Source organism: Jaculus jaculus, chromosome 8, assembly GCF_020740685.1.
Source record: "Jaculus jaculus isolate mJacJac1 chromosome 8, mJacJac1.mat.Y.cur, whole genome shotgun sequence".
NCBI lineage: Eukaryota > Metazoa > Chordata > Mammalia > Rodentia > Dipodidae > Jaculus > Jaculus jaculus.
This window is the reverse complement of record NC_059109.1, coordinates 109,068,168-109,092,497: the sequence shown is the minus strand read 5'-3', so window position 1 is coordinate 109,092,497 and position 24,330 is coordinate 109,068,168. Positions and strand designations below refer to the sequence as shown.

At 44.1% G+C, this 24,330-nt stretch overlaps 1 protein-coding gene across 1 annotated transcript in view; it reads left to right on the top strand.

Moving 5' to 3' along the window:
* Psmf1 (proteasome inhibitor subunit 1) overlaps window positions 1-22,579 on the top strand; it is a 40,828-nt gene extending 18,249 nt beyond the window's left edge. Inside the window, exons 4-7 of the mRNA XM_004668046.3 lie at window positions 1,343-1,528; window positions 18,777-18,830; window positions 19,890-20,048; window positions 20,567-22,579. Of these exons, the coding sequence (XP_004668103.1) occupies window positions 1,343-1,528; window positions 18,777-18,830; window positions 19,890-20,048; window positions 20,567-20,618 (451 nt within the window). The 3' untranslated portion in view covers window positions 20,619-22,579. The remainder of the gene's footprint in view (window positions 1-1,342; window positions 1,529-18,776; window positions 18,831-19,889; window positions 20,049-20,566) is intronic.
* Window positions 22,580-24,330: the final 1,751 nt, after the last annotated feature.

Below are 24,330 nucleotides of genomic sequence, written 5' to 3'. Positions count from 1 at the left end.
TTTTTTTTTTGAGAGAGAGAGAGAGGGTGCACCAGGACCTTCAGCCTTCTACAAATGAACTCCAGATGTGTGTGTCCCCTTGTGCACATGTGCAACATTGTGCACTTGCACTACTGTGTGTCTGGCTACATGGGACCTGGAGAGTTGAACATGAGTTCTTAGGCTTTGCAAGCAAGTGCCTTAACTGCCAAGCCATCATGTTGGATTTTTTAAAAACTATGTTATTTACTTGAGAGAAAGAGGCAGATGGAAAGAGAGAATGGCCACACCAGGACCCCTAGCTACTGCAAACGAGCTCCAGATGTATGTATCACTTTGGGCATTTGACTTACGTGGGTACTGAGGAATCAGACCTGTGTCCTTAGGCTTTGCAGGCAAGCACCTTAACTGCTAAGCCATCTCTCCAGCCCCTCATGTTGGGTGTTTAACTAATGGTTTTTCTGTATCAGTTGGTATGTTTCTATGATTTTTTTCTTTTTTTTTTTGGTTTTTCGAGGTAGGGTCTCACTCTGGTCCAGGCTGACCTGGAATTAACTCTGTCATCTCAGGGTGGCCTTGAACTCATGGCAATCCTCCTACCTCTGCCTCCCGAGTGCTGGGATTAAAGGCGTGCGCCACCACACCTGGCACTATGATTTTTTTCTTTAGTTTATTGCATCTGGCTTTATGTGGGTACTGGGGGATCGAACCTGTGTCCTTTGGCTTTGCAGGCAAGTACCTTAACCACTCAACCATCTTTCCAACCCATGATTCATTTTTAAAACACCAGTTTTTAAGGAGTCCTATATTCCTATCCACTCCTGCTACCTCTGCTGACTTCCACACCTCAGCTGTAGCTTATACTGCTTGTCTTCCCCAGACAGGGTTAGCTGGTAGGGTCAGTCTCCCAAGGATCCAAGTTACTGATTGAACGACCTTGACCCCCAGTCCCTATAGGGCAGAAACCTAGGCTATAACTCCCAGAAAGCCTCTGTCTTCCATGACCCTTCTCATGACACGTGATGAACACATAATGAAGCTGCGGGCGGGGTGATGTTGTACAGAGGAACATCCAGTCTAGGCCCTGTGCCCCTACCCTCACCTCTTTCTAATGGGGTGGTAAACGAGGAGGGGCAACTCAGATGCCTAAGAGGCTTAGGCCCAAATCTCGGAGACAGCGCCCAGCTGTTGCCCCCCTCACCCAGGTCCACTGGGCGGCCCGTTCCCATCCTAGTACACAGGCCAAACGCAAGGCCAAGCACAAGGCCAAGAGTTCTCAGGGCCACTGCCCCCGGCACCAGAATACTGAACACAAGGTTGCTAGCCAACTGCAAGGAGCTAACTCCTCATCTTCTTCCTACAGGACCTACAAGAACAGCGAGGAGCTACGGTCTCGTATCTTGTCTGGAATCATCACACCTATTCATGAGCAGTGGGACAAGGCTAGTGTAAGCAGTCCCCATCGGGAGTTCCCACCTGCCACTGCCAGTGAAGTGGATCCACTCCGGATTCCCCCACACTATCCACACACCAGCCGGCCTCCTCCTTGGTGAGTACAGAATTCCCGGAGGCCAGCTCAGGCCTCCACAGGACAGTCCTGCCACCTGTCCCACCCTAGTGTCTGACCCTTCCCCATCTGTCTTCAACAGAATGGTCAAAAGATTAGGTGTATGGAGGTAAAAATAAGTAGATCAGTGAGTTCTTGTACTGCCACTTGTTGCTCTAACTACCCAGCATCCTGTCCAGAGGTGACGCAGCCCCTGCATCTACCCGAGGGTCTGGGGCTGCTGCTGGGGTGAATCAGTTACTCACTGCAGTGTTCTTGTGCAGGGCGTTGAGGACAGATACGGAAGTACTCTCCTGGGGGAGCGCAGTCCCAGTATCTCCCCACTTCATTTCGCTATACTCCTGACCTCTCTGACAACTTCACTGAACAGCCTGGTATATGAGGTCTTTGCAGATTAGTATGGCAGCATTAAGAGCAGTTTGGTTCTGAAGGAGGGGACAAAGACCAGAGGACCTTAGTCTCTAGCAAACAGCACTTCATTGACTGGAGCCTATAGTGTGGATTTAATAGTGGGGTCAGCGGGGTGACATGGGGGGGTTCACTATAGAACATGTAATAAGCACTTGGTAAATGTTAGCTACCATTGTGAGCTTATTCTAGTTTGCACTTGTATGCATACCTTTGGCTAGTTAAAAATAGGTAATCAGTTAAAGTCCATTTGACAAAATCTTTGAAAATACTGGCTCCTGTAGAGAGAACGGAATACAACAAAAAGTGGTTGAGAGGATTGGAGACAGCTTATCTGATGGAACCTACTTATTTCACAGAAGGAAATAGGTAAGATGACCAGCCACTAACAAAGAGGCAGAGCCAAGGCTGGGAGCCAAGAGTGGTCTCTTCGGAGGATAGTGGAAAGGTTTAAGAATAAGCCCCGGTGACTATCAAAATGGGGGAGACTTTTAGACATGAGCTAGAGGATCCCATCACTGAACAGCCCTAGCTAGCGCTGTGGGCAGAAATAGCAGCCTCTACCTCCTCCCACAGGACACAGACCCACGTTTCACCCCTCACCTTCCATGCCCACATGTTACCTGACCTTGAAATCTCCAACTCATTTGAAGGTGGGGAACGGGAGTCAGCTCTAGCATGTAAAGAGATTTCTTATTTACGTGTGGAGTGGCACGTGTCTGCAGCTTGTCAAAGGATACTGGGTCTGTTGGGCTAGGAATATAGCTGGAGAGCTTGTTCCAAGTAGGGCCTTGTTCTTCTAAGCTCTCTAGGGAAGAGTTACTGAAAACAGTCTGTTTATAAAAGGGAGGGTTGTTTGTTTGCTTGCTTTTTCACATAAGCTTAGCTTTTTATTGTTATTAATTTCACCCACTTCCCTTAGCTCCATCTGCCCTCAGTCAGAAAACTGCTTCAAATTCTATCCCTTGTTTTGTTTAAAAAATGAATTTTTCCAATGCTTATCCAGCCTCACTAAGTAAATCTTCAGTATAAAGCTCTTATTTAGGTCATTCTAAATTCATATGTAATCCTGATCTGTCTTTATATATAACTTTTCAAATGTCCCAAATAGGATTTTGCATTTTCTTTTCAAAGTTTCATAACCTGTTTACTAAAATGCTAAATATGTCATTTTTAGTATCTGGTATTTTTTGTTTATTTTTTTATTTATTGGAGAGCAACAGACAGAAAGAAAGAGAAAGACAGAGAGAATTGGCTCACCAGGGCCTCCAGCCACTGCAGACGAACTCCAGATGCATGCGCCACCTTGTGCATCTGGCTTATGTGGGTCCTGGGGAATCGAGCGTTGCACCAGGGTCCTTAGGCTTCACAGGCAAACGCTTAACCGCTAAGCCATCTCTCCATCCCCTCTGGTATTTTATTTTACTAGGATGCTATGGTTTGCCTAACCTCCATGTATTCATAAAAGGCTATTTCTAGCATTTACAGTTTGTCATTATAACACAGCCATGGAAACAAACACACATAATTTTTTAAAATATTTTTTTTATTATCTATTTGAAAGAGAGAGAATGGGTGCACTAGGGCCTCCAGCTGCTACAAATGAATTCCAGATAGCATGCTGCACCTTGTGCATCTGGCTTACATGGGTTCTGGGGAATTGAACCTGGGTCCTTTCACTTTGCAAGTAAGCCTTGGACTTGCCTGGTAAGCCTAAAGGCTTACTCTCCAGGTCCCACATAAGCCAGATCTGGCACAGTGATGCAAGTGCTCAAGGTCACACATGCACACAAGGGGCATACATGTCTGGAGTTCGATTGCAGTGGCTGGAGGCCCTAGCATGCCAGTTCTCTCTCACACTCTCACATAAGAAAAGGGGGTCCCAGTCTGTTGGGCTTGCCTCAAAAAAAAAAAAAAAAAAAAAAAAGATGATTCAAGGGACTAGGGAAATGGCTCAGTTTTAAAGAGCTCTTGCTGTGCAAGCCTGGGGGCCTGAGAAGACTAGAAACCTACATTGGATCTCCAGCACCCACAAAGAAAGCTGGATGTGGTCACTCCTGCCTGTAATCCCAGTTCTGTTGGGTGCAGAGACTACAGAATCGCTAGGGCTCACTGGTCAACCAGTCTGACAAAAAATTGGAGCCAGGTGTGGTGGCACACACCTTTAATCCCAGCACTTGGGAGGCAGAGGTAGGAGGATCGCCATGAGTTCAAGGCCACCCTGAGATTACATAGTGAATTCCAGGTCAGCTTCAGCTAGAGTGATACCCTACCATGAAAAACTAAAACTAAAAATATAATGGTAGTTTCAATTAGAGTAAGATTCCTTCTCAAGGAGGAAATAGTGGAAAAGTGATACAGGAAGACATCTGATGTTCTCCTCGCCCCCACAAATAGGTGTGCAGGGTGCGTGCATCTACACACACATGCATATACAATACATTCACACACCACACACACTACACCCCCCACCCCAAAAAGATTCAACTCTATTGTCCACTGTATGACCTGGTGACACTGTGTATGTTCTGGATTTAAATCCTTGGTCATATATGTATGGCAGTTAGCATCTTCTCTTCTGTAGTTTGTCTTTTATTCTTTTGTGGTAGGGGTTTTACAATTAAAATTATCTTAATGGTTATGTATTCTAGTTTATAAATGATTCCATTATGTTTGGGCTTTTCTGGTCTGCATGAGAATTTTTTTAAATATTTCATTTATTTATTTATTTGCAAGGAGAGAGAACAAGTGAGCACTAGGGTCTCCAGCCACTGCAAATGGACTCAAGATACATGCACCACTTTGTGCATCTGGCTTTACATGGGTACTGGGTAATCAAACCCGGGTCAGTAGGCTTTCCAGGCAAGCACCTTAGCCTCTGAGCCATCTCTCCAGCCCAGAAATTTCTGCTCTGTCATAAGGTCAGGGAGAAATTCTCTTGTATTTTCTCTTAGAAGTATAAATATTTTACTTTTTTCTTTTAAGGTAGAGTTTCACTCTAGCCCAAGTAGAATATCAGCATTTTTTAAATAAATAACTTTCTTCCCATCAGCTGCTTTTTTTGTAAATTTTATTTATTTGTTTATTTGAGAGAGAGAATGGACACGCCAGGGCCTCCAGCCATTGCAAATGAACTTCAGATACATTCGCTACCTTGTGCAGCTGGCTTACATGGTCCTGAGGAATTGTACCTGGGTCCTTTGGCTTTGCAGGCAAGTGCCTTAACTGCTAAGCCATCTCTTCAACCCATGTTGTACCTTTTATGTTTAGGTTGTCAATCCATTTAGAATTAATTTTTTTTTTTTTTTTTGAGGTAGGGTCTCACTCTAGTCCAAGCTGACCTGGAATTCACGATGTAATCTCAGGGTGGCCTCAAACTCATGACAATCCTCCTACCTCTGCCTACCGAGTGCTGAGATTAATGGTGTGCACCTGGCTAGAAATAATTTTTATATTTGGTGTGTGATTCCCATTCTTCCATGTTGACATCCAGTTGACTCAGCACTACATTTTGAAAAGGCTTCTCTGCTTATGTTACTTGAAAATTTTACTGAATTTCATTACGTGTGAAACTCTTATCCCTTATTCTTATTGTTATCCTTCTTGGAACCAAATAATCTTAAATCCTTTTATTTTTATCCATGGATAGTGAATTTAGTTCAATAATATTTATATATCAGGTTGGAGGGATGGCTTGGCATTTAAGGCACCTGCCTGGAAAGCCAAAGGACCCAGGTTTTATTTCTTAGGACCCACATAAACCAGATGCACATGCACTTGGAGTTTATTTGCAGTGGCTGGAGGCCCTGGTGTGCCTATTCTCTCCCTCTCTCCCTCTCTCCCTCTCTCCCTCTCTCCCTCTCTCCCTCTCTCCCTCTCTCCCTCTCTCCCTCTCTCCCTCTCTCTCTCTCTCTCCCTCCCTCCCTCCCTCCCTCCCTCCCTCCCTCCCTTTCTCCCTCCCTCCCTCCCTCCCTCCTTCCTTCTCTCTGTCCAGTAAACACAAATAAAATATTTTAAATATATGTATTTATATATCATTACTGCTTAGTGAGTGCAAACTAATCCAGACAACATGCTAGGCATTTCATCTGTATATTCTTATGTGATCCTTCCAACAACCCCCGAGATGAGGAAGGGCCTTCTGCATTTTTAGGTAAGGATATTGGTGCATTTTCAATAAGCAACTTCACAGTCACTAAGAAACAGAACTTTTGTATTACAGTGATGTCAGAATTATTTAGTACTGCTTATGAGGTCTTTATGATGTACCAAACACTGCACTCTGGTAAACATTCTCTTTAATTTGTATTCCAGCCCTAAGAAATAGATAACATGCCTGTATTCTATAGAAGAAAAGGCTATTCCATGACTTTCTTTAAGTTACACAGCTCTTACATGGGGATGCTAGAATTTCAGCTTGAGTCTAACTGAATCAATTGTCTTTGCTCTTTCTTATCCCCATGTTAAGTGTCCATCATATATCCAACACTGTATTAGGCATTGAGACAATGCTTGAAGAGATGTGGCCCAGTCTTCAAAGAGTTGCCAATTGATTAGGGCTAATTACCGCTTTTAGTCCAAATTGTATGGCTTTAAAACAATGGCAGAAGTGCCTGAGATTTGCTGCAGTGCAGAGCTGGGGAGTCAAGAACAAAGAAAGGCTTCACAGAGATGAGGCCTAAGCTGTAGAAACACCATGGTATGGGCAGTGATTGGCTTTTATGGCCCATGGGACAGCGGAACCAGTGGTTATGAAATCCTCCTGGGTGGGATTATGCTTCACCAGTGCCAGCATGCTAAGGGAGAAGATCAGTGTGAAGCCATATCACAATGGGCTGCATGATCCTGGGATAATGGAAGATATCAAAAGGTTCTGAGGGCTGGGGAGATAGCTCAGTCAGCAGAGTGCTTGCCTGTTATGCATGAGAATCTGAGTTGGATCCCCAGTACCCATGCCATGTTGAATGGTGTCACATGCCTTTAACCCTGACACTGGGGAAGGCAGAGATAGGCAAATTCCTGGAGCTCTCTAGCAAGCCAAGTCTAGCCTACTTTATGAGCTCCAGACCAGTGAGCTTCATGGAGATGATGCCTAAGCATCTTTGATGTCTCAAACATACCTGAGTATAACACCTAAGATTTTTCTCTGGCCTACACTTACACATGCACACATACATGCACTCACACACATGCATTAGGAAAAAAATGTTTTGTGAAAATGATCTGGTAATGAACCCTTTATTCATTGTTTTTTTTTTTTTTTTCTCTCTCAAGGAATCTCTGTGAGAGTCTTGGCAGTATTGCGATGCTAACATGGTTAATAGTTATTGAGCCCTTCTGTATGCTGAGCACGTAACATAAATTTAGTGTTAAGTGTGTATCAGACATGGTCTGTCATCGTCCCATATGACGAGGAAGGTGTGTTGCTATCTCCATTACATAGCAAGCAGGCTGAGTACAGAGAGGTGAATCAGTTGGCTCTCCCAGCAATATAGCTCATGGGTTAGGAGTAGAATGCAGCCCTTTGTCTTGCCTCCTTTGACATATGTATCAGCAATTGTTTCAGAAGAGGTGCCCTTGGCTTGGATTGTTCCAAGAACAAAGAACATTCCAGTGGCTAAAGTGTAGCACCCCAGTGGGGTAGAGAGGTGAAAAAGCAGCTTAGTATAGCATAAGCCACTGAACACCTAGAGTCTCAGGACTGAGATCAGAGGCAGGGAGGCCACTGGAGAGAGTTGCATGAGCTTTTTCTGAGTAGTTGTGAACAGATGTGTACTTATGGTAGACAGGGCATCAGTAACTAACCAAAGAAACAACTACACCCAACTCGCTTGGTGGACAAAGAGCTTATTGGGGTTACCCACGGGAGCATGGGCAGCTTATAGCCGCTGCACCATTGAAGAAAAGTGCCCGCTTCAGCAACTATTAACAACTTACGTATCGTGAGGGCGAAAAAGGCCTCATGCATTCTTGTACTGTGCCCTCTTCATGCACACTGCCTGCTGAGCCTTTTTCCTGTAAGGGAGTATTAATGGGGACCGTTGTGTGAGGGTCTCATGTGGGTATCACAGCTGCTGAGAGTTCAACAGAGCAATGGCCATGTAATGCCTAGAGGCCAGTGTCCATGCAACCAGGAAAGAGGCTGACCAGGCATCCAAAAAGGAAATCAGGGTGGCAGGTGGCAGAGCTGAGACATATTTGGAAGTGTACCGGCTAGGATTTACTGTGCAATTAGTTTAATGAAGGGAAGATAACTAGGAATGCTACAAGCTTTATTTTCAGCCTGTCTTTCTCATTTGGGGCTACCATTGCTAACAACTCAGTGGAGACATTTTCGTACAACTTGGAGCCCACTTCTATTTCTTTAGCATACATCCTAGAGAATTGCTACATTGTGGACTAAGCCTGTATTTAAAGATTTTGAAGCATTGCCCAATGGCTCTCCTAAGCAGTTGTATCCATTCATTTTCCCACCGTAGAGGCATTTCCCTACTTATGTCAATGCTGCAGTTTGTACGTCATCCCCATAACTTTGCAAAGGCAGATATACAGAGGCAGCTATTGGCAGTGAATGTGTGTTTGTTTTCTGTTGATGCATAACAGATTGCTTAAAATGGTAGCCATTTATCTCATGGTTCTGTAGGTCAGGTATATGCATGCACCCAGCTTCATATCGCTAGGACAAAATACCTGACCAAAGCAGTTGATGGGAGGATTTCAGCTTATAGTCTCAAGGGGAAGCTGCACTATGGTAGGGAAAGCATGGCAAGAATACACAGCAAGGCCTTTATATCCTGTCCCATCATCTGGGTGGCAGTACCTATTTGAAGTAGTAAAACTCAAGGTCAACCTCCAGCAGCACACCTCCTGCAGCAAGGTCCCACCTCCCAAATTGCCACCCGCTGGGGATTGAGTATCAGGTTTGATCACAAATACATGTGGCAGAGGGGGCCATTACACTTTTAGACTACCACAGGTATTGTAAGACCAGAGCCAGGTCTCAGCAGGGCTCCAGTCCTTTCTGGAGGACCTAGAAACAGGAAAGGGACTACTTCTCTCCCTTTGCTCTTTGAGAGTACCTGCATATCTTATGTGGGCTCCCCCACCTTCAGAGCATCTGTGACTTTTCAAGTCCTTCTCGTGCTTCCTGTCTCCCCTTCTGCTTAACCCTTCGACCATCAGCTCCTGTGGTCGACTATAGCTCACCCAGATAACCTCCCCTTTTTCAGGTCAGCTGTGCCATATAACAGAACAGTCACCAGAGTGCTTGCTCTTCAGAGTCACAGGTTCTGGGGGTAGAAGGTGTAGAATCCTAAGAGGGGCCCAACTTCTACCTACTACAGTCTGCCTCCAACCTCTCATTACTACAACAATTCAGCTAAAAATCTTCCCTAAATCTTATCAGCATGAAAGACCCAATCTCATCCTCTCAGTTACAGTGGAGGGGTCTGAGTGCAGCTTCTTTCTGTATGTTGACTGGAGAACCAGGTTATCAACTCCCATCACACAGCAGCAGGTGGGCAGAGGACAATGTTTTAAAAAACAGATTGTTGAGGCAGGCCCAGAGCTGCCCATCTAACCTTACTGCTTTGTTTCGTCTTCTCCTCTCCACTGGTTGAAAGAGGAAAGTAGAAACTTTGCATGTTTTGGGAGCAGTGAGGCTCTTTATTCTTGGGCATTTTACCACCCAAAGAATCCCTGTGTCTGCTGTTCTGCCAGGGTACTCCATGGAGTTAGGTACGACACACCATTTGACCTGTCTCCAGAGGGGCCAGATGTTGGAGGCCACCAGAAACCTGGTGGTTCCATGAGCCATGGTATGGGTCAAGAACCTGGTGTTTGCCTGAACTGCAGTGCCCACTGGGAGGGGCGGCTGGCAGAGCACTTGCCTTTGTTCCTCCCCCAGTTCTCTAGTGAGTGGCTTTGTACCTGAACGCTGAGATTGGTGCCACCTATGAGACTTTCTTGTTCTGGCAGGAGCTGCCTGTGCCCCAGAACTGTTGGGTTTGTGTTATGTACCAGGGCTTCAAGCAGATTTCAAAGCACAATTATCTCTCTCTCTCTCTTTTTTTTTTTTATCTTTGATTTCTGTTGTTTTGTTTTGTCGTTTGGGGTATAGGGTCTCATGTAGCCTAGGCTGACCAGGAATTTACTATAGAACTGAAGATGACCTTGAATTCCTAATCCTCCTGCCTCTACCTCCCAAGTGTGGGATTACAGGTGTGTGCCACCGTGCCTGAATCCAAAGCATATGTTTTAAAGAACTGAGTTGTTTGACTATCACTGTTTTCACCTTCAGCATACTTTTTCTACTTCCAATAACACACATGCCTCTGCCACACATACACAGGCAAATTTTGTAGTTGACTTCCTTAGGCTGTCGATAATCCCCTTCACACCACAATTAACAGTAGAGTATGAGCACTTTTGTACATCATTTTTTAAGCATTCTAAGAACCTTGTTTGTTTGTTTTTTTGTTTGTTTCCATGGCTACATGTAGGGCTATGCCATGATGTACGTATGGTGCCCCATTTAGATGGATTCCAGTTTCCTTGACTTTGTGGGTATATTTTAACTTGAATTTATATATATTTTTTAAGTTTAGAGAGACGTTATTAGATTAAGAGAAGCAAAAAAGGAGAGTGTATAAAGATCTCCTGCCCATGAGAAGACAGGAGGGAGTACAGCCCCAATTTTTGTATTCCTTTTTTTAATATTTTTATTTATTGAGGGGGGCAGATAGAATGGATGTACCAGGATTTCTAGCCACTGCAAAAGGGCCCAACTTCTACCTACTCAGGTTCAATTCCCAGGACCCACATAAGCTAGATGCACAAGGTGGCGCATGGATCTGGAGTTCCTTTGCAGTAGCTGGAGTCCCTGACGTGTTCATTCTCTCTGCCTCTCTCTCTCTCTCTATCTCAAAAAATAAAATAAAATAGATAGAAAGTCACTGGATAAAGAATATTAGGGTTCTTCCGGTTAAGATGGCGGCGTAGGTACCACGCCAAAACAGCCTGGGGGGGGAAAGACCAAAATAAACTCAGCAAAATACACACTTTTACTAAAAAGTGAGGTGTATAGGAAGTTGAGGCGGCAGCGGAGAAGTGGAAGAGTTATAGAGCATCCAGAGCCTGCACAGCCGGGAACAGCGGCTCCGGGGCGGCTCAGCTACCCGCCGCAACCGCGGAGCGGCAGAAAACCGCCGGTCTCTCGACTCGAGCCGCAGGACAAGCCAGGTGCGGGATTTTCCCCTCACACCGCGCTCTCCGCAACTCGGGAAACGTGAGGGGAGAGCGGCAGCGAGCAACGGAGGGAGGAGCAGACCGCGAGGTAAAAGCACACGATACAACCAGAACAGCCGCGGCTCCCTCCCCTCCCCTGCCGCCTGAACCCAGCTCCAGCGAACACAGCAGCGGCCCGGGACCCGGCCGCGCCAACTTGGGCTGACGGCGGGACCCAAGCAGGAGCAGAATTTGGCAGCAACTTCAGCGGCTCCAGCACCGGTACCAGTGGCCCCAGCAGCAGCGGACCCAGGACAGCAGCGGCTTCGGGGTGAGCAGCAGCGGTGGACACGACAACGGCAGCTTCAGCAGTGGTGGGGGCTCCGGCGGAGGCACCTACAACAGCTGCAGAGGCGGCAGCGGCTCAGTTTGCCCCGTAGGAAAAGCAAGTGCCCAGCTCCAGAAATCAGAACAGCAGCCCGACGACCCAGGCAGCAACTTGACTGAGACCACAATCACCCAAGGTAACTGGGATTGCACCAGGGAAGGGTCTCACCTGGTCACAAGCTGACTTGGATACCTCAACAGACCAGAAATCTAAACCTCTTTGTTGATAGAGGATCTGGTCATTATAATAACTACTCTTGCATACATACTCAGGGCTGTTTTTGATGGAAAGGGTACAGTGTTTAGCTAAATTTTAGAATCTACCAGTATATTATTCCACTCAGCCTGCTTGAATACTCCTATAGCAGGGAAACTCAACCCCTAAGAACATCTTTGTAGATACTCTGAGAGTCTTAAGAGCCACACCTAATACCTTAAGGTCCTACCCTGAAAATATTTTACACCAAATCAATTGATACAGCTAAGAATACTCAGCTAGCTAGAAAATCCAAGCATTAACTTAATCCAAGAGGCAAAAATATATACATTATAACACAAGAAACACTAAAAAGCAAGACGATATAAATCCACCTAAAAGTATTAATGCATCAGAAATGTCCTCCAGTGAGAAAGAGTTAGAGGAAATGCCTGAGAAAGAGTTCAAAAGAATAATTATAAATATGTTCAAAGAGGTCAAAGAACACATGAATACAACCAAAGAAGAAATCAAAGAGGAAATCAAAGAGGAAATCAAAGGAATCAAAGAAGAGGCAGGACACCAATTTAATGAAATAAAGAAGGCAATACAAGACATAAATAGAGAAATAGAAATAATAAAGAAAAACCAGTCAGAATTATTAGCAATGAAGAACACAGTTAATGAAATAAAAAACTCTGTAGAAAATCTCACCAGTAGGATGGATGAGGGAGAGGACAGAATATCTAAGCTAGAAGATCAGGTGGCAGACCTAATGCAGTCCAACAAAGAGAAAGACAAACTTATAGAAAAGTACGAGTGGGAATTTCAAGATATTCGGGACACTATGAAAAGATCCAATATAAGAATTCAGGGCATAGTAGAAGGAGAAGAATTCCACTCCAGAGGCATAGTAGGCATCTTCAACAAAATCATAGAGGAAAATTTTCCCCAAATTGGGAAAGAGGTGCCAATACAGATACAGGAAGCCTTTAGAACCCCAGCCAGACAAAACCCAGAAAGAAACTCTCCTCGCCACATTATACTCAAACTTCCAAACACACAAACCAAAGAAAAAATATTGAAAGCAGTTAGAGAGAAAAATCAAGTTACCTACAAAAGCAAGCCCATCAGGATTACAGCAGATTATTCAACACAAACTTTTAAAGCCAGAAGGGCCTGGAGTGATATATTCCAAGTTCTGAAAGATAACAACTGTCAACCAAGGTTACTTTATCCTGCAAAGTTATCCATCCAAATAGATGGAGAAATAAAGACATTCCATGACAAAAGCAGGTTAAAGGAATATCTGAAGACAAAACCAGCTCTACAGAAAATACTTGATAGAATCCTCCATGCTGAACAAAAGGAAAAGCACACATATAAGGAACCTAGAAAAAACCAGCCATACTCAAATACCAGTTAACAGAAGAGAGCACAGGTAGAACAAGTAACACACACACACACACACACAAATGGCAAACATAAATACACACCTTTCAATAATATCTCTTAATATCAACGGTCTCAATGCCCCAACGAAAAGACATAGATTTGCAGACTGGGTTAAAAAGCAGGATCCTACAATTTGTTGTCTTCAAGAAACTCACCTTTCTACAAAGGATAGACATTATCTTAGGGTGAAAGGTTGGAAGACGGTGTTTCAAGCAAATGGGCCTAGAAAACAAGCAGGGGTTGCTATCCTAATATCAGACAGGGTGGACTTTAGTCCGAAGTTAGTCAAAAAAGATAAGGAAGGTCACTTTATATTGATTAAGGGCACACTCCAACAGGAGGACATTACAATCCTAAACATATATGCACCTAACATGGGGGCTCCCAAATTCGTCAAACAAACACTATTAGAACTAAGGTCACAGATAACACCAAACACGGTGGTGGTGGGTGACTTTAACACCCCACTCTCATCAATTGACAGGTCATCCAGGGAAAGAATAAACAGAGAGGCATCTGGACTAAATGAGGTCATAGAAGATATGGACCTAACAGATATATACAGGACATTTCATCCAAAGGCTGCAGAATATACATTCTTTTCAGCAGCACATGGAACATTCTCTAAAATAGACCATATATTAGGACACAAAGCAAATCTTAACAAATTCAGGAAAATTGAAATAATTCCTTGCATTCTATCTGACCACAATGGAATTAAACTACAAATCAGTAGCAAGAAAGGCTATAGAGCATACACAAAATCATGGAAGCTAAACAATACACTACTAAATGATGAGTGGGTCAATGAAGAAATCAAAAAGGAAATCAAAAAATTTATAGAGTCAAATGATAATGAGAACACAACATACCAAAATCTCTGGGACACAATGAAGGCAGTTCTAAGAGGTAAATTTATAGCCTTAAGTGCCTATATTAAGAAATTAGAAAGGTCGCAAGTAAACGACCTAATGCTTCGCCTTAAAGCCTTGGAAAAAGAAGAACAAGGCAAACCAAAAAGTAGTAGACGGGAAGAAATAATAAAGATTAGGGCAGAAATTAATGAAATAGAAACAAAAAGAACAATCCAAAGAATTAATGAAACAAAGAGTTGGTTCTTTGAAAGGATAAACAAGATTGATAAACCCTTAGCAAATCTGACCAAAAGAAAGAGAGAAGAGACACAAATTAATAAAATCAGAGATGAACAAGGTAACATCACAACAGATTCCAGAGAAATTCAAAAAATTATAGGGACATACTATAAAAGCATATACTCCACAAAGTATGAAAATCTGAAAGAAATGGATGATTTCCTTGATCTATATGACCTACCTAAATTAAATCAAAATGAGATTAATCACTTAAATAGACCTATAACAAACATGGAGATCCGAGCAGTTATCAATAATCTCCCAACTAAAAAAAGCCCAGGCCCGGATGGATTCACTGCTGAATTTTACCAGACTTTTAAGGAAGAGCTAACACCATTGCTTCTTAAGCTTTTCCAGGAAATAGAAAAAGAAGGAATCCTACCAAACTCCTTCTATGAGGCCAGCATCACCCTGATACCAAAACCAGGCAAAGATAGAACAAAAAAAGAAAATTACAGACCAATCTCCCTCATGAACATAGATGCAAAAATTCTCAACAAAATATTGGCAAACAGAATACAAGAGTATATCAAAAAGATCATTCACCCTGACCAAGTAGGCTTTATCCCAGAGATGCAGGGATGGTTCAACATACGCAAATCTATAAATGTAATACATTACATAAATGGGTTGAAGGACAAAAATCACATGATCATCTCATTAGATGCAGAGAAAGCATTTGACAAAATCCAACATCCCTTCATGATAAAAGTCCTACAGAGACTGGGAATAGAAGGAACATATCTCAATATAATAAAGGCTATTTATGACAAGCCTACAGCCAACATATTACTAAATGGGGAAAAACTGGAAGCTTTTCCACTAAAATCAGGAACAAGACAAGGGTGTCCACTGTCTCCACTTCTATTTAATATAGTTTTGGAAGTCTTAGCCATAGCAATAAGGCAAGAGACACACATAAAAGGGATACAAATTGGAAAGGAAGAAATCAAGTTATCACTATTTGCAGATGACATGATTCTATACATAAAGGACCCTAAAGACTCTACTAGCAAGCTGTTAGAGCTAATCAAAACCTACAGCAATGTAGCAGGATACAAAATAAATACACAGAAATCAGTAGCCTTCATATATGCTAACAACAAACACACAGAGGATGAAATCAGAGAATCACTCCCATTCACAATTGCATCAAAAAAAATAAAATACCTTGGAATAAACCTAACTAAGGAAGTAAAGAATCTATACAATGAGAACTTTAAGACACTCAAGCGAGAAATTGCAGAAGACACTAGAAAGTGGAGAAACATCCCTTGTTCCTGGCTTGGGAGAATCAATATCGTGAAAATGGCAATCTTACCTAAAGCAATCTACACATTTAATGCAATCCCTATCAAAATTCCAAAGGCTTTCTTCATGGAAATAGAAAAAACAATCCAAAAATTCATTTGGAATCATAAAAAACCTCGAATATCTAAAATAATACTGAGCAACAAAAAAGAGGCTGGTGGTATCACCATACCTGATTTTAACCTATACTACAGAGCCATAGTAACAAAAACAGCATGGTACTGGCACAAAAACAGACATGTAGATCAGTGGAACAGAATAGAGGACCCAGATGTAAGCCCAAGTAGCTATAGCCACCTGATATTCGATAAAAATGCCAAAAATACTCATTGGAGAAGAGACAGCCTCTTCAACAAATGGTGTTTTGAAAACTGGATAAATATCTGCAGAAGGATGAAAATAGATTCTTCTCTCTCGCCATGCACAAGAATTAAGTCCAAATGGATTAAAGACCTTAACATCAGACCGGAAACTTTGAAACTGCTAGAGGAAAAAGTAGGGGAAACCCTCCAACATATTGGTCTTGGCAAAGACTTTCTAAATACAACCCCAATTGCTCAGGCAATAAAACCACAGATTAACCACTGGGACCTAATGAAATTACAAAGATTTTGCACCGCAAAGGACACAGTGAAAAAAGCAAAGAGGCAACCTACAGAATGGGAAAAAATCTTCGCCAGCTATATATCTGATAAAGGATTAATATCTAGGATATACAAAGAACTCAAAAAGTTAACTAATAAGGAATCAAACAGGCCAATCAAAAAATGGGCTAAGGAGCTAAATAGAGAGTTCTCAAAGGAAGAAATACGAATGGCATATAAGCACCTAAAAAAATGTTCTACGTCACTAGTCATCAGGGAAATGCAGATTAAAACTACATTGAGATTCCATCTCACTCCTGTCAGATTGGCCACCATCATGAAAACAAATGATCATAAATGTTGGCGGGGATGTGGAAAAAAAGGAACCCTTCTGCACTGCTGGTGGGAATGCAATCTGGTCCAGCCATTGTGGAAAACAGTGTGGAGGTTCCTAAAGCAGCTAGAGATTGATCTACCATATGACCCAGCTATAGCACTCCTAGGCATATATCCAAAGGACTCATCTCATTTCCTTAGAAGTACATGCTCAACCATGTTTATTGCTGCTCAATTTATAATAGCTGGGAAATGGAACCAGCCTAGATGTCCCTCAACAGATGAGTGGATAATGAAGATGTGGTACATTTATACAATGGAGTTCTACTCAGCGGTAAAGAAAAATGAAGTTATGAAATTTGCAGAAAAATGGATGGACCTGGAAAGTATTATACTAAGTCAGGTAACCCAGGCCCAGAAAGCCAAGCGCCACATGTTCTCCCTCATATGGGGATCCTAGCTACAGATGACTGGGCTTCTGTGTGAGAATGAAAATACTTAGTAGCAGAGGCCAGTAAGTTGAAAAGGAGACATAAAGGGTGGAGAAAGGAAGGGAGGAGGATACTTAATAGGTTGATATTGTATATATGTAATTACAATGATTGTAATGGGGAGGTAATATGATTGAGAATGGAATTTCAAACGGGAAAGTGTGGGGGTGGGGAGGGAGGGAATTACCATGGGATATATTTTATAATCATGGAAAATGTTAATAAAAATTAAAAAAAAAAAAAAAAAAATGAAGGGTTAAGCCGGGCATGGTGGCACACACCTTTAATCCCAGCACTTGGGAGGCAAACAGAGGAGGATCACCTTGAGTTCAAGGCCAGCCTGAGACTACATAGTGAATTCCAGGTCAGCCTGGGCTAGAGTGAGACCCCACCTCGAAAAAGAAAAAAAGAAAAAAAGAAATGAAGGGTTAAGCTAGGTATGGTGGCCTACACTTAAAATCTCAGCCATTGGAAGGCTGAAGTAGGAAGATTGCTATGAGCTCAAGGCAAGCCTTGGCTATAAAGCGAGTTCCAGGTCAGCCTGGAGAGATTTCTTAATGGTTAAAGCCACTTACTCGCAAAGCCTGACAGCCTGGGTTCAATTCCCCAAGTACTCACAGAAAGCCAGATGCCCAAAGTAGCACATGCATCTGGAGTACATTTGCAGTTGCAAGAGGTCCTGGTACATCCATTCCCATTCTCTCCCCTCCCCCCTCTTCCTTGCAAATAAATAAAAAGTTTGAAAATCAAAAAAAAAAAAAAAAAAAAGAATATTAGGATATAGGGGTTGGAGAGATGGCTCAGCAGTTAAGGTGCTTGCTTGCATAGCCAGATGCACAAATTGATGCATGGCTCTGGAGTTCATTTGCAGTGACAAGATGCCCTGGTGAATTCATTCATTCTCATTCTGTTCTCTCCTCCCTCCATCCCCCCTCCTTCGCTTCCTTCTTCCCTCCCTTCTTCCCTTCCTCTGTTTGCCAATAAATAACAACATATTTTTAAAAAGAATATTAGGATATAGTGTATGTGTTAGAGAGAGAATGCAGAACTGTTCTCATAGGTTAGGCAGCCTCCGTGAAGGAAAAGCTTGGTTCTTGGAGGGAGAGGAGAACATTTAGAGACTGTAGAGGAATATAGTCTGTGACTGTCCAGTGGGCTACAGTCCACTGACTCAAGTAAGACAGTGCATATAACAAGGTTGAGCTCAGCTCCAGTGAATATGCCTCCATACCTCTCTCTTCCCTCACCTGAGAAGCTTTAAGTTTTAGGGGTTTGGTTTTGGGCTTTAAAGTAATATTTTTCAGATATATTCTTGGTTCTTTATGTTAAGTTTAAATATTTAAATATTTAAAGTAATATTTTTTAGATATATTCTTGCTTCTTCTTTAAGTTAGAACTTCAGATAAAACAAAAATACAGTGTATATTCTATCTTTATACAGAACTGGGATCCTTCATGTTTTTCACTTATGTTCATTTCCTTTTGCATAATTTTATTTTAATGTGGTCAGTGTTAATCCCTGCTCAAGAGTCTGAAGTATTCCTGGTGCAGTGGTCTCATGCAGTTGTCTTCCCTGCCTGCTGTGTCTGCGAATTGTGACCCCACTGGCATCAGCTGCAGCCCCTGGGTGCCTGAGTACCTGGTAGCTCCGGGACTTGTGGTAATTACCCTTGTTTGTTTCAGGCGTGATCCCCTGGGCCCGTTTGCCGTCGGGGGAGATGACCTAGACCCCTTTGGGTGAGTACTGCCGGGAGGTGGTAGCAATATCACCTGCTCTGTGGCTTTCAGCCCAAGCTCATCTAATTTTAGAGCTTTTCGTCAGTCTTTTCCTTTGGGGTGAAGGAGGCTATTGTTGCTGAGTGCCTGGAAAATCATTGCCTCTCTCTGTGTGCAGAATACCTGGAATAGCTCAGGAGCATGCCAAGAGGACCTGTCTACTTCCCTTCCCCCTGAAGCGAGGACAGAAACCCCCTTGGATAGAATGATACTGAAGTTTATCAGGTTCAGACTGAAGATCACACAGTGAGCCATAGACCCTAGGAAAAACAGCTCGGGACTGTTTGTGTTATATCACTTGATAAAGGAACTGAGTCTGTGAACCCCCTTAGAATCTCTGTGATTTCCATCCATCCTGCCCAGCAAATTATTACAGCCTCAGCTCTGCACTAAGTTGTGAGTGGCTTAGATGAGATTTCAACTCCCACTGAAAAGTGACCGAGTAACCCCACTTTTATCATCTTATTTTTAGACAGTGGGGAATCACTTAGGTCTGCATTGTGCTGGAACAATGAGCTCAGAATGTAAGGAGCATTAGCCCATTCATCCCAGTTTGAGCACATGAAGTCAGGTCTGTGAAACTCGCTGAGGGACAGAGACTGTTGGGAGCCAGAAACTGCTCTGGGGCCCTTAAGGGAAACCGCAAAAACACTAGCATCACGAATGGTGTCAATGCCCTGCAGAGCCATGTGACATTTCTGCTTTGACATGGCCATTTCTAGCGAAGGGTAACCAGTCAGCCCCTTTGGATGTAGGACACGGTAAGGACCTCAGCTCTGCAGGTTCGAGGAACCCTACAGAACTTCCTTCTTTGCTGCAGGCCTGTCCTCGTGAACAGTGGATCTTTTCCCATGCTCTTCATGCTCATGCTCTTGCCTCATCCTACTAAGTCTCGGGTGCCTCAGACCACTCACAGTCTACATCCTGGTCCGTTCTAGTCTGTGCTCGCCAGTCTCACCTCTCCTTCAAGGGCAGTGGGCCCCTGCCACAGCTGCTAACCCAAGCTTCTCCTTATCTTAGATGTCAGAGAGGTGGCATGATTGTGGATCCCCTGAGATCCGGCTTCCCAAGAGCACTTATTGACCCATCCTCAGGCCTCCCCAACCGGCTTCCTCCCGGTGCTGTGCCCCCAGGAGCTCGCTTTGACCCATTTGGACCCATTGGGACCAGCCCATCTGGGTAGGTATTCATCAGGTATGCTGAGAGGTGGGACTGGGTGGCAGTTAGTGCCGCTTGGCTCAGCATCACAGTAGTGCAGGTGTTTGACTTCAGCATAGTCACTGCTGCCGCCAAGAGAGCGGTGCCGCCTCCAGTCTGTACTGCTGTCCCCCGGGAGAGAGCCTTCCAGGAGCTCCATCCCTCCTCAGCTCCCTCCCTCAGCAGCCCTCCAGGGCTAACTCTGGAGAAGAATTAACACATTCTGAAAGTTAGGTGTGTGTCAGAAAGTTCACTGTGCTGTGTGAACAGTCTTTGTGTAAATAGTACAGTCCACATTTTACAAATGTGAAAACCAAGTCTCCAAGAATTGAATAATTTAGCCAAAGTAGGATTGACCCAGGCCTTCTTGCCCTTGTATTTGTCTTAGACTTCCATGAACCACATGTCATTCTGGAAGGCAGGCCCCTCCACACAGTGCATGTCTGGTTTTGTGCCTGGCCCCGGTCCTTCCAACTCTCCAGCCCTTCTCTCCATTGCAGACCTAATCCAGATCATCTCCCCCCACCGGGCTACGATGACATGTACCTGTGAAGGCTTCAAGAATGTAACATCCCAGCCTCCCCTCCACTCTCCAGGAGCTGCTGATGCCGCTGCTGGCCCCGTCAGCACCTGTGTGCTTGTAGGCTGGGGGCAGAAGGCTCTGCCCATGTGTTTGCAGGCCAGCCGGGGCTGCCTCCCCAGCCCTGGTCAGAGCCGAGGCACCTGCTGCAGCTCTGCACCTGGCTGCGTGTAGGTCCCAGGAGAAATCAGTGTTTCTCTATCGTCACCAACTGCTCCCCACTTCCACAAGAGACTCCGGCAACGTACACCCTCCACCCGATGCAGTCCCAATCACAGCGCTATAAGAACAGAACGCATTTTGGATGTTATTATTAAGAACCAAATGTCAATACAAAATTCATGTTGCCAGTCTTCCACTTTGCTTTTTATGTTACTGCACAACTCCTTCCAATTACAAGGCTTGAGGCTTTGTGGAGGACTAAATGACTATCTTCCTACCAAGGCCCATTCTTGCTGCTTACAAATTGTTCTTGCCTCTCACATTGCTAAGATGAGCCCATTCAGACTGTGTGGATAGAAATGTGTGATTGGGACCTCCGCAGGCCACAAAGATGACTTTCACCAGGGTAGGCACACTGTGGAAAGACTGCATCCTCCTTACTAGGGCAGACTTCTCCACTCACTCTTAATCTGGGCAGTCCTCTGTCTGTGGCTACCCCTGTGCAACTGTGGCCAGTGAGCAGAGGAATAAATGAACAGACCTGCAGGCTAATCTCATTTCCTCCCCATAACTGACTTTGTATTCCAAGAAAGTCCCTTTTCTTAGGGCCTTTTGGCCACCCGTGAAATCAGAGGTGCCTCTCCTTGTCTAAAAGTTTCTCATGTCTCTTTGTATAGGTGGCAACAACCCTAGGAGCTGGGAAGAAAGGAAGAGACTGGAAGTCCTAGGCTTTATGTCTATAACTGTTCTTCCTCTTGGGGTCCATATGAGCACAGGTGCATGGGCTCCATCCATCTGTGGTGTTGGTGTTCTCTAGATCCTTTGAGCTGGCTGGTTTAGGCATGCTCAGCCCTGTGCTGTAATGGAAGGAGCACCAGGCCAGGAGACACCAAATTTAGGCACTGGGCACTTTGCTGTACAGCCAGCATTCCAGCCTTTCACTTCTCAGCTCCTTGGATGATTTCCCCAAAATAAGACAGTTACTGTAAGTAGCAGCAAGCCACTGTTGCTTTTTTGAGGTATCTGTTAAAAGGTTTGCCTGTCTGCTCATCCAAGACTGGGTAGATAAACTGAACTGACCATCTGATAAAGGCCGAGCTTAGAGGCTAGGCTAGTCATGAGCAGACTCCCTGGAGGCATCAGGCAGTTCCTTGAATCAGGCACTGACAAAGGCCCCAGAGATGAGGTACTGGCCTCCTTGAAGCCCTAGACCATCTTTGCAAAGATCATAGAATTGCAGAGACTATTATTCACCATCCCTGAGGCTGGCAGGTAGAATGTTCGTTTTGTTCTGAAATTGGATCATGCTTACAACTAAAAGAGCTTAGAACAATTTGCTCTTTAAAACTTCTTTTATTACCAAAGGAAACATTTGGAGGACCATCAGGCTGGAGACTGTCCAGTAGGTACAGGAAAGGGAGATGACTTGGGACACAGATGTAAGGAAAATAAAATTGACACAATAAATTTGCCACTTAGGTTTTCCAGTAGCAAAGGTCAAAAACATTGTCCCATGCATAAATCTGTTTTCTGAAGACAGAAAATTTGAGGGGTGGCTCTACAGAATGAACTTTGGTATCGGTCTTCTTGCATCGAGGGCACAGGAACACAGACAGTGGTGTACGTGGTGCACGGGGAGATGTGAACGGGCCTGGCTTTGTCGGTGTTACTACCCTTCCAGCTGTGATTAATCAGCAAGTGGGGATGTTTCAGGCATATGTGTTGGAGAACCCAAAAAAATGCAGCCTTAACAATAAACATCAGCACTTTATAACCTGTTTCTCTTTTTTGTAATAACTTTATTGAAAGACTTCACATACTCAGAAAGTTCACCCTTTCAGAGTACACACAGTGTTGTGCTTCTACCATCCGATCTAGTTCCTGAACATTTCATCATCTCCCCGCAAAAAAAAAAAATAAATCACACCATTGGTAGTCACCTCCATTTCCCTTCTGCCATCCAGGCAGCCACTAGTGCACTGTAAAGATTTGCCTGTTCTGGGGAGCTCTGTGCTCAGTGTGTGGCTTTGTGTCCACCTTCTGTGTAGCATATTTTCAGTGCTCATTCTGAATGTGCTTGGTTTCCTCTGTGACTGGAGAATAATCTGTGCTGTGGCTGCACCACATTCGTTTATCAGATGATGGAAGTAGGGGGTTTCTCTTGTTTATTATGACTACACTGTTACGAACATTCAAGTGTTTGTCTAGGCAGATGTTTTCAAGCCATTTGAGTATATTATAGCATCCTATATTAATGCTGTTTTAACTTTTTGAGGAAATGCTAGTGTTTTCCACAGCAACCACATCATTTTTCATGTCTACCAGTAACGAATATTCCAGTCTCTTCATCGCCTCACCAACACTCACATTCTTGCTTATTGCCATACTAGTGGGTATCAGGTCATGTTTTGTTATCTTGTTCTTTATTTTTTTAATGGAAATTTTTGACCTAGGCCATTCAGGACAGAAATTAGAACCACTGGCCCTTGGAGAACAGACCATAGCTTTGGTAGTAGCCACTGTGGCTGACCATGACCAGTGTGCCTCATGGAGTTGGGGTTGCCTTTGGGGGATGGTTCTGACTGGATGAGATACATGGCACATGTTTTCTGTGGGGACCTTCCCGTGTTTTTTTCAGATCTAGTAAAGTTCACAGCATCACTTCTGCTTGGTTTGAAATTCCTTAGTTCAGTAGCTTACAAACAGAATAAAGGTCTGGTTCTAAATTGTCTTTTGGTGCTAAAGTACCATAGACGCTCGTACTATTTCTAGGCTGCACCCACCCACATCCCACCTTCTCTTGTCTTCTGTTCCATTCTTAGAGCTGGCCGGGCTTGGGGTTGCATTATCTACTCAGTCATGAGCTGCAGCCAGCCCCCAGTCTAAGTCATGAGCCTCTTAAGGCCTCATCTCCAAGAATGCATCAGGTTTAAAAATGAAGCTGTATGTACCTGCTGACACGTAGCTAGAAAATGGGTAGCAAGTCCCCCACAACCCAGCTTTCCTGATGACCTACCTTTCTGTTGTCATTACTGACACTTTGTGAATGATCCATGGCTCTCGTCACAGGAGGAAAATTAATCCATAGAGCACTTCATATCCTGTCATCTAATCTTGTCCACTTTGGTGCAGCTCCGATAAAGACAGGTCCCACCACCAGAGAGAAAGATTCCTCAGGCATATTCCCCATTTCTGCTGTCATTGTTCCTCGTGAGATGCTCACAGGCAGGCACTTTAGCCACCAGACCTTGTTTGCCCTTGGTATGTCACAAATACGCCCCGAGTCACTTCCACTGGGCTTGAGTCTGAATCTGCTGTTGAGTGGAAGTCAAAAGGCAAGGGTGGGGGCAAGGCCCTGGCAGCCGGGACCAGAATCTAGTGTGCAAAAAGCAGCAGTGTGAGGAACCTGGAGCACCCAGCCCACTAATGGCAATGCTGGTGAAAGTAAAAGGCCCAGCTCCCGCTCAGAGGTACATGAGACCCACAGTTCAATCTAACAGGACCCTGGGTCACCGTGTGAGC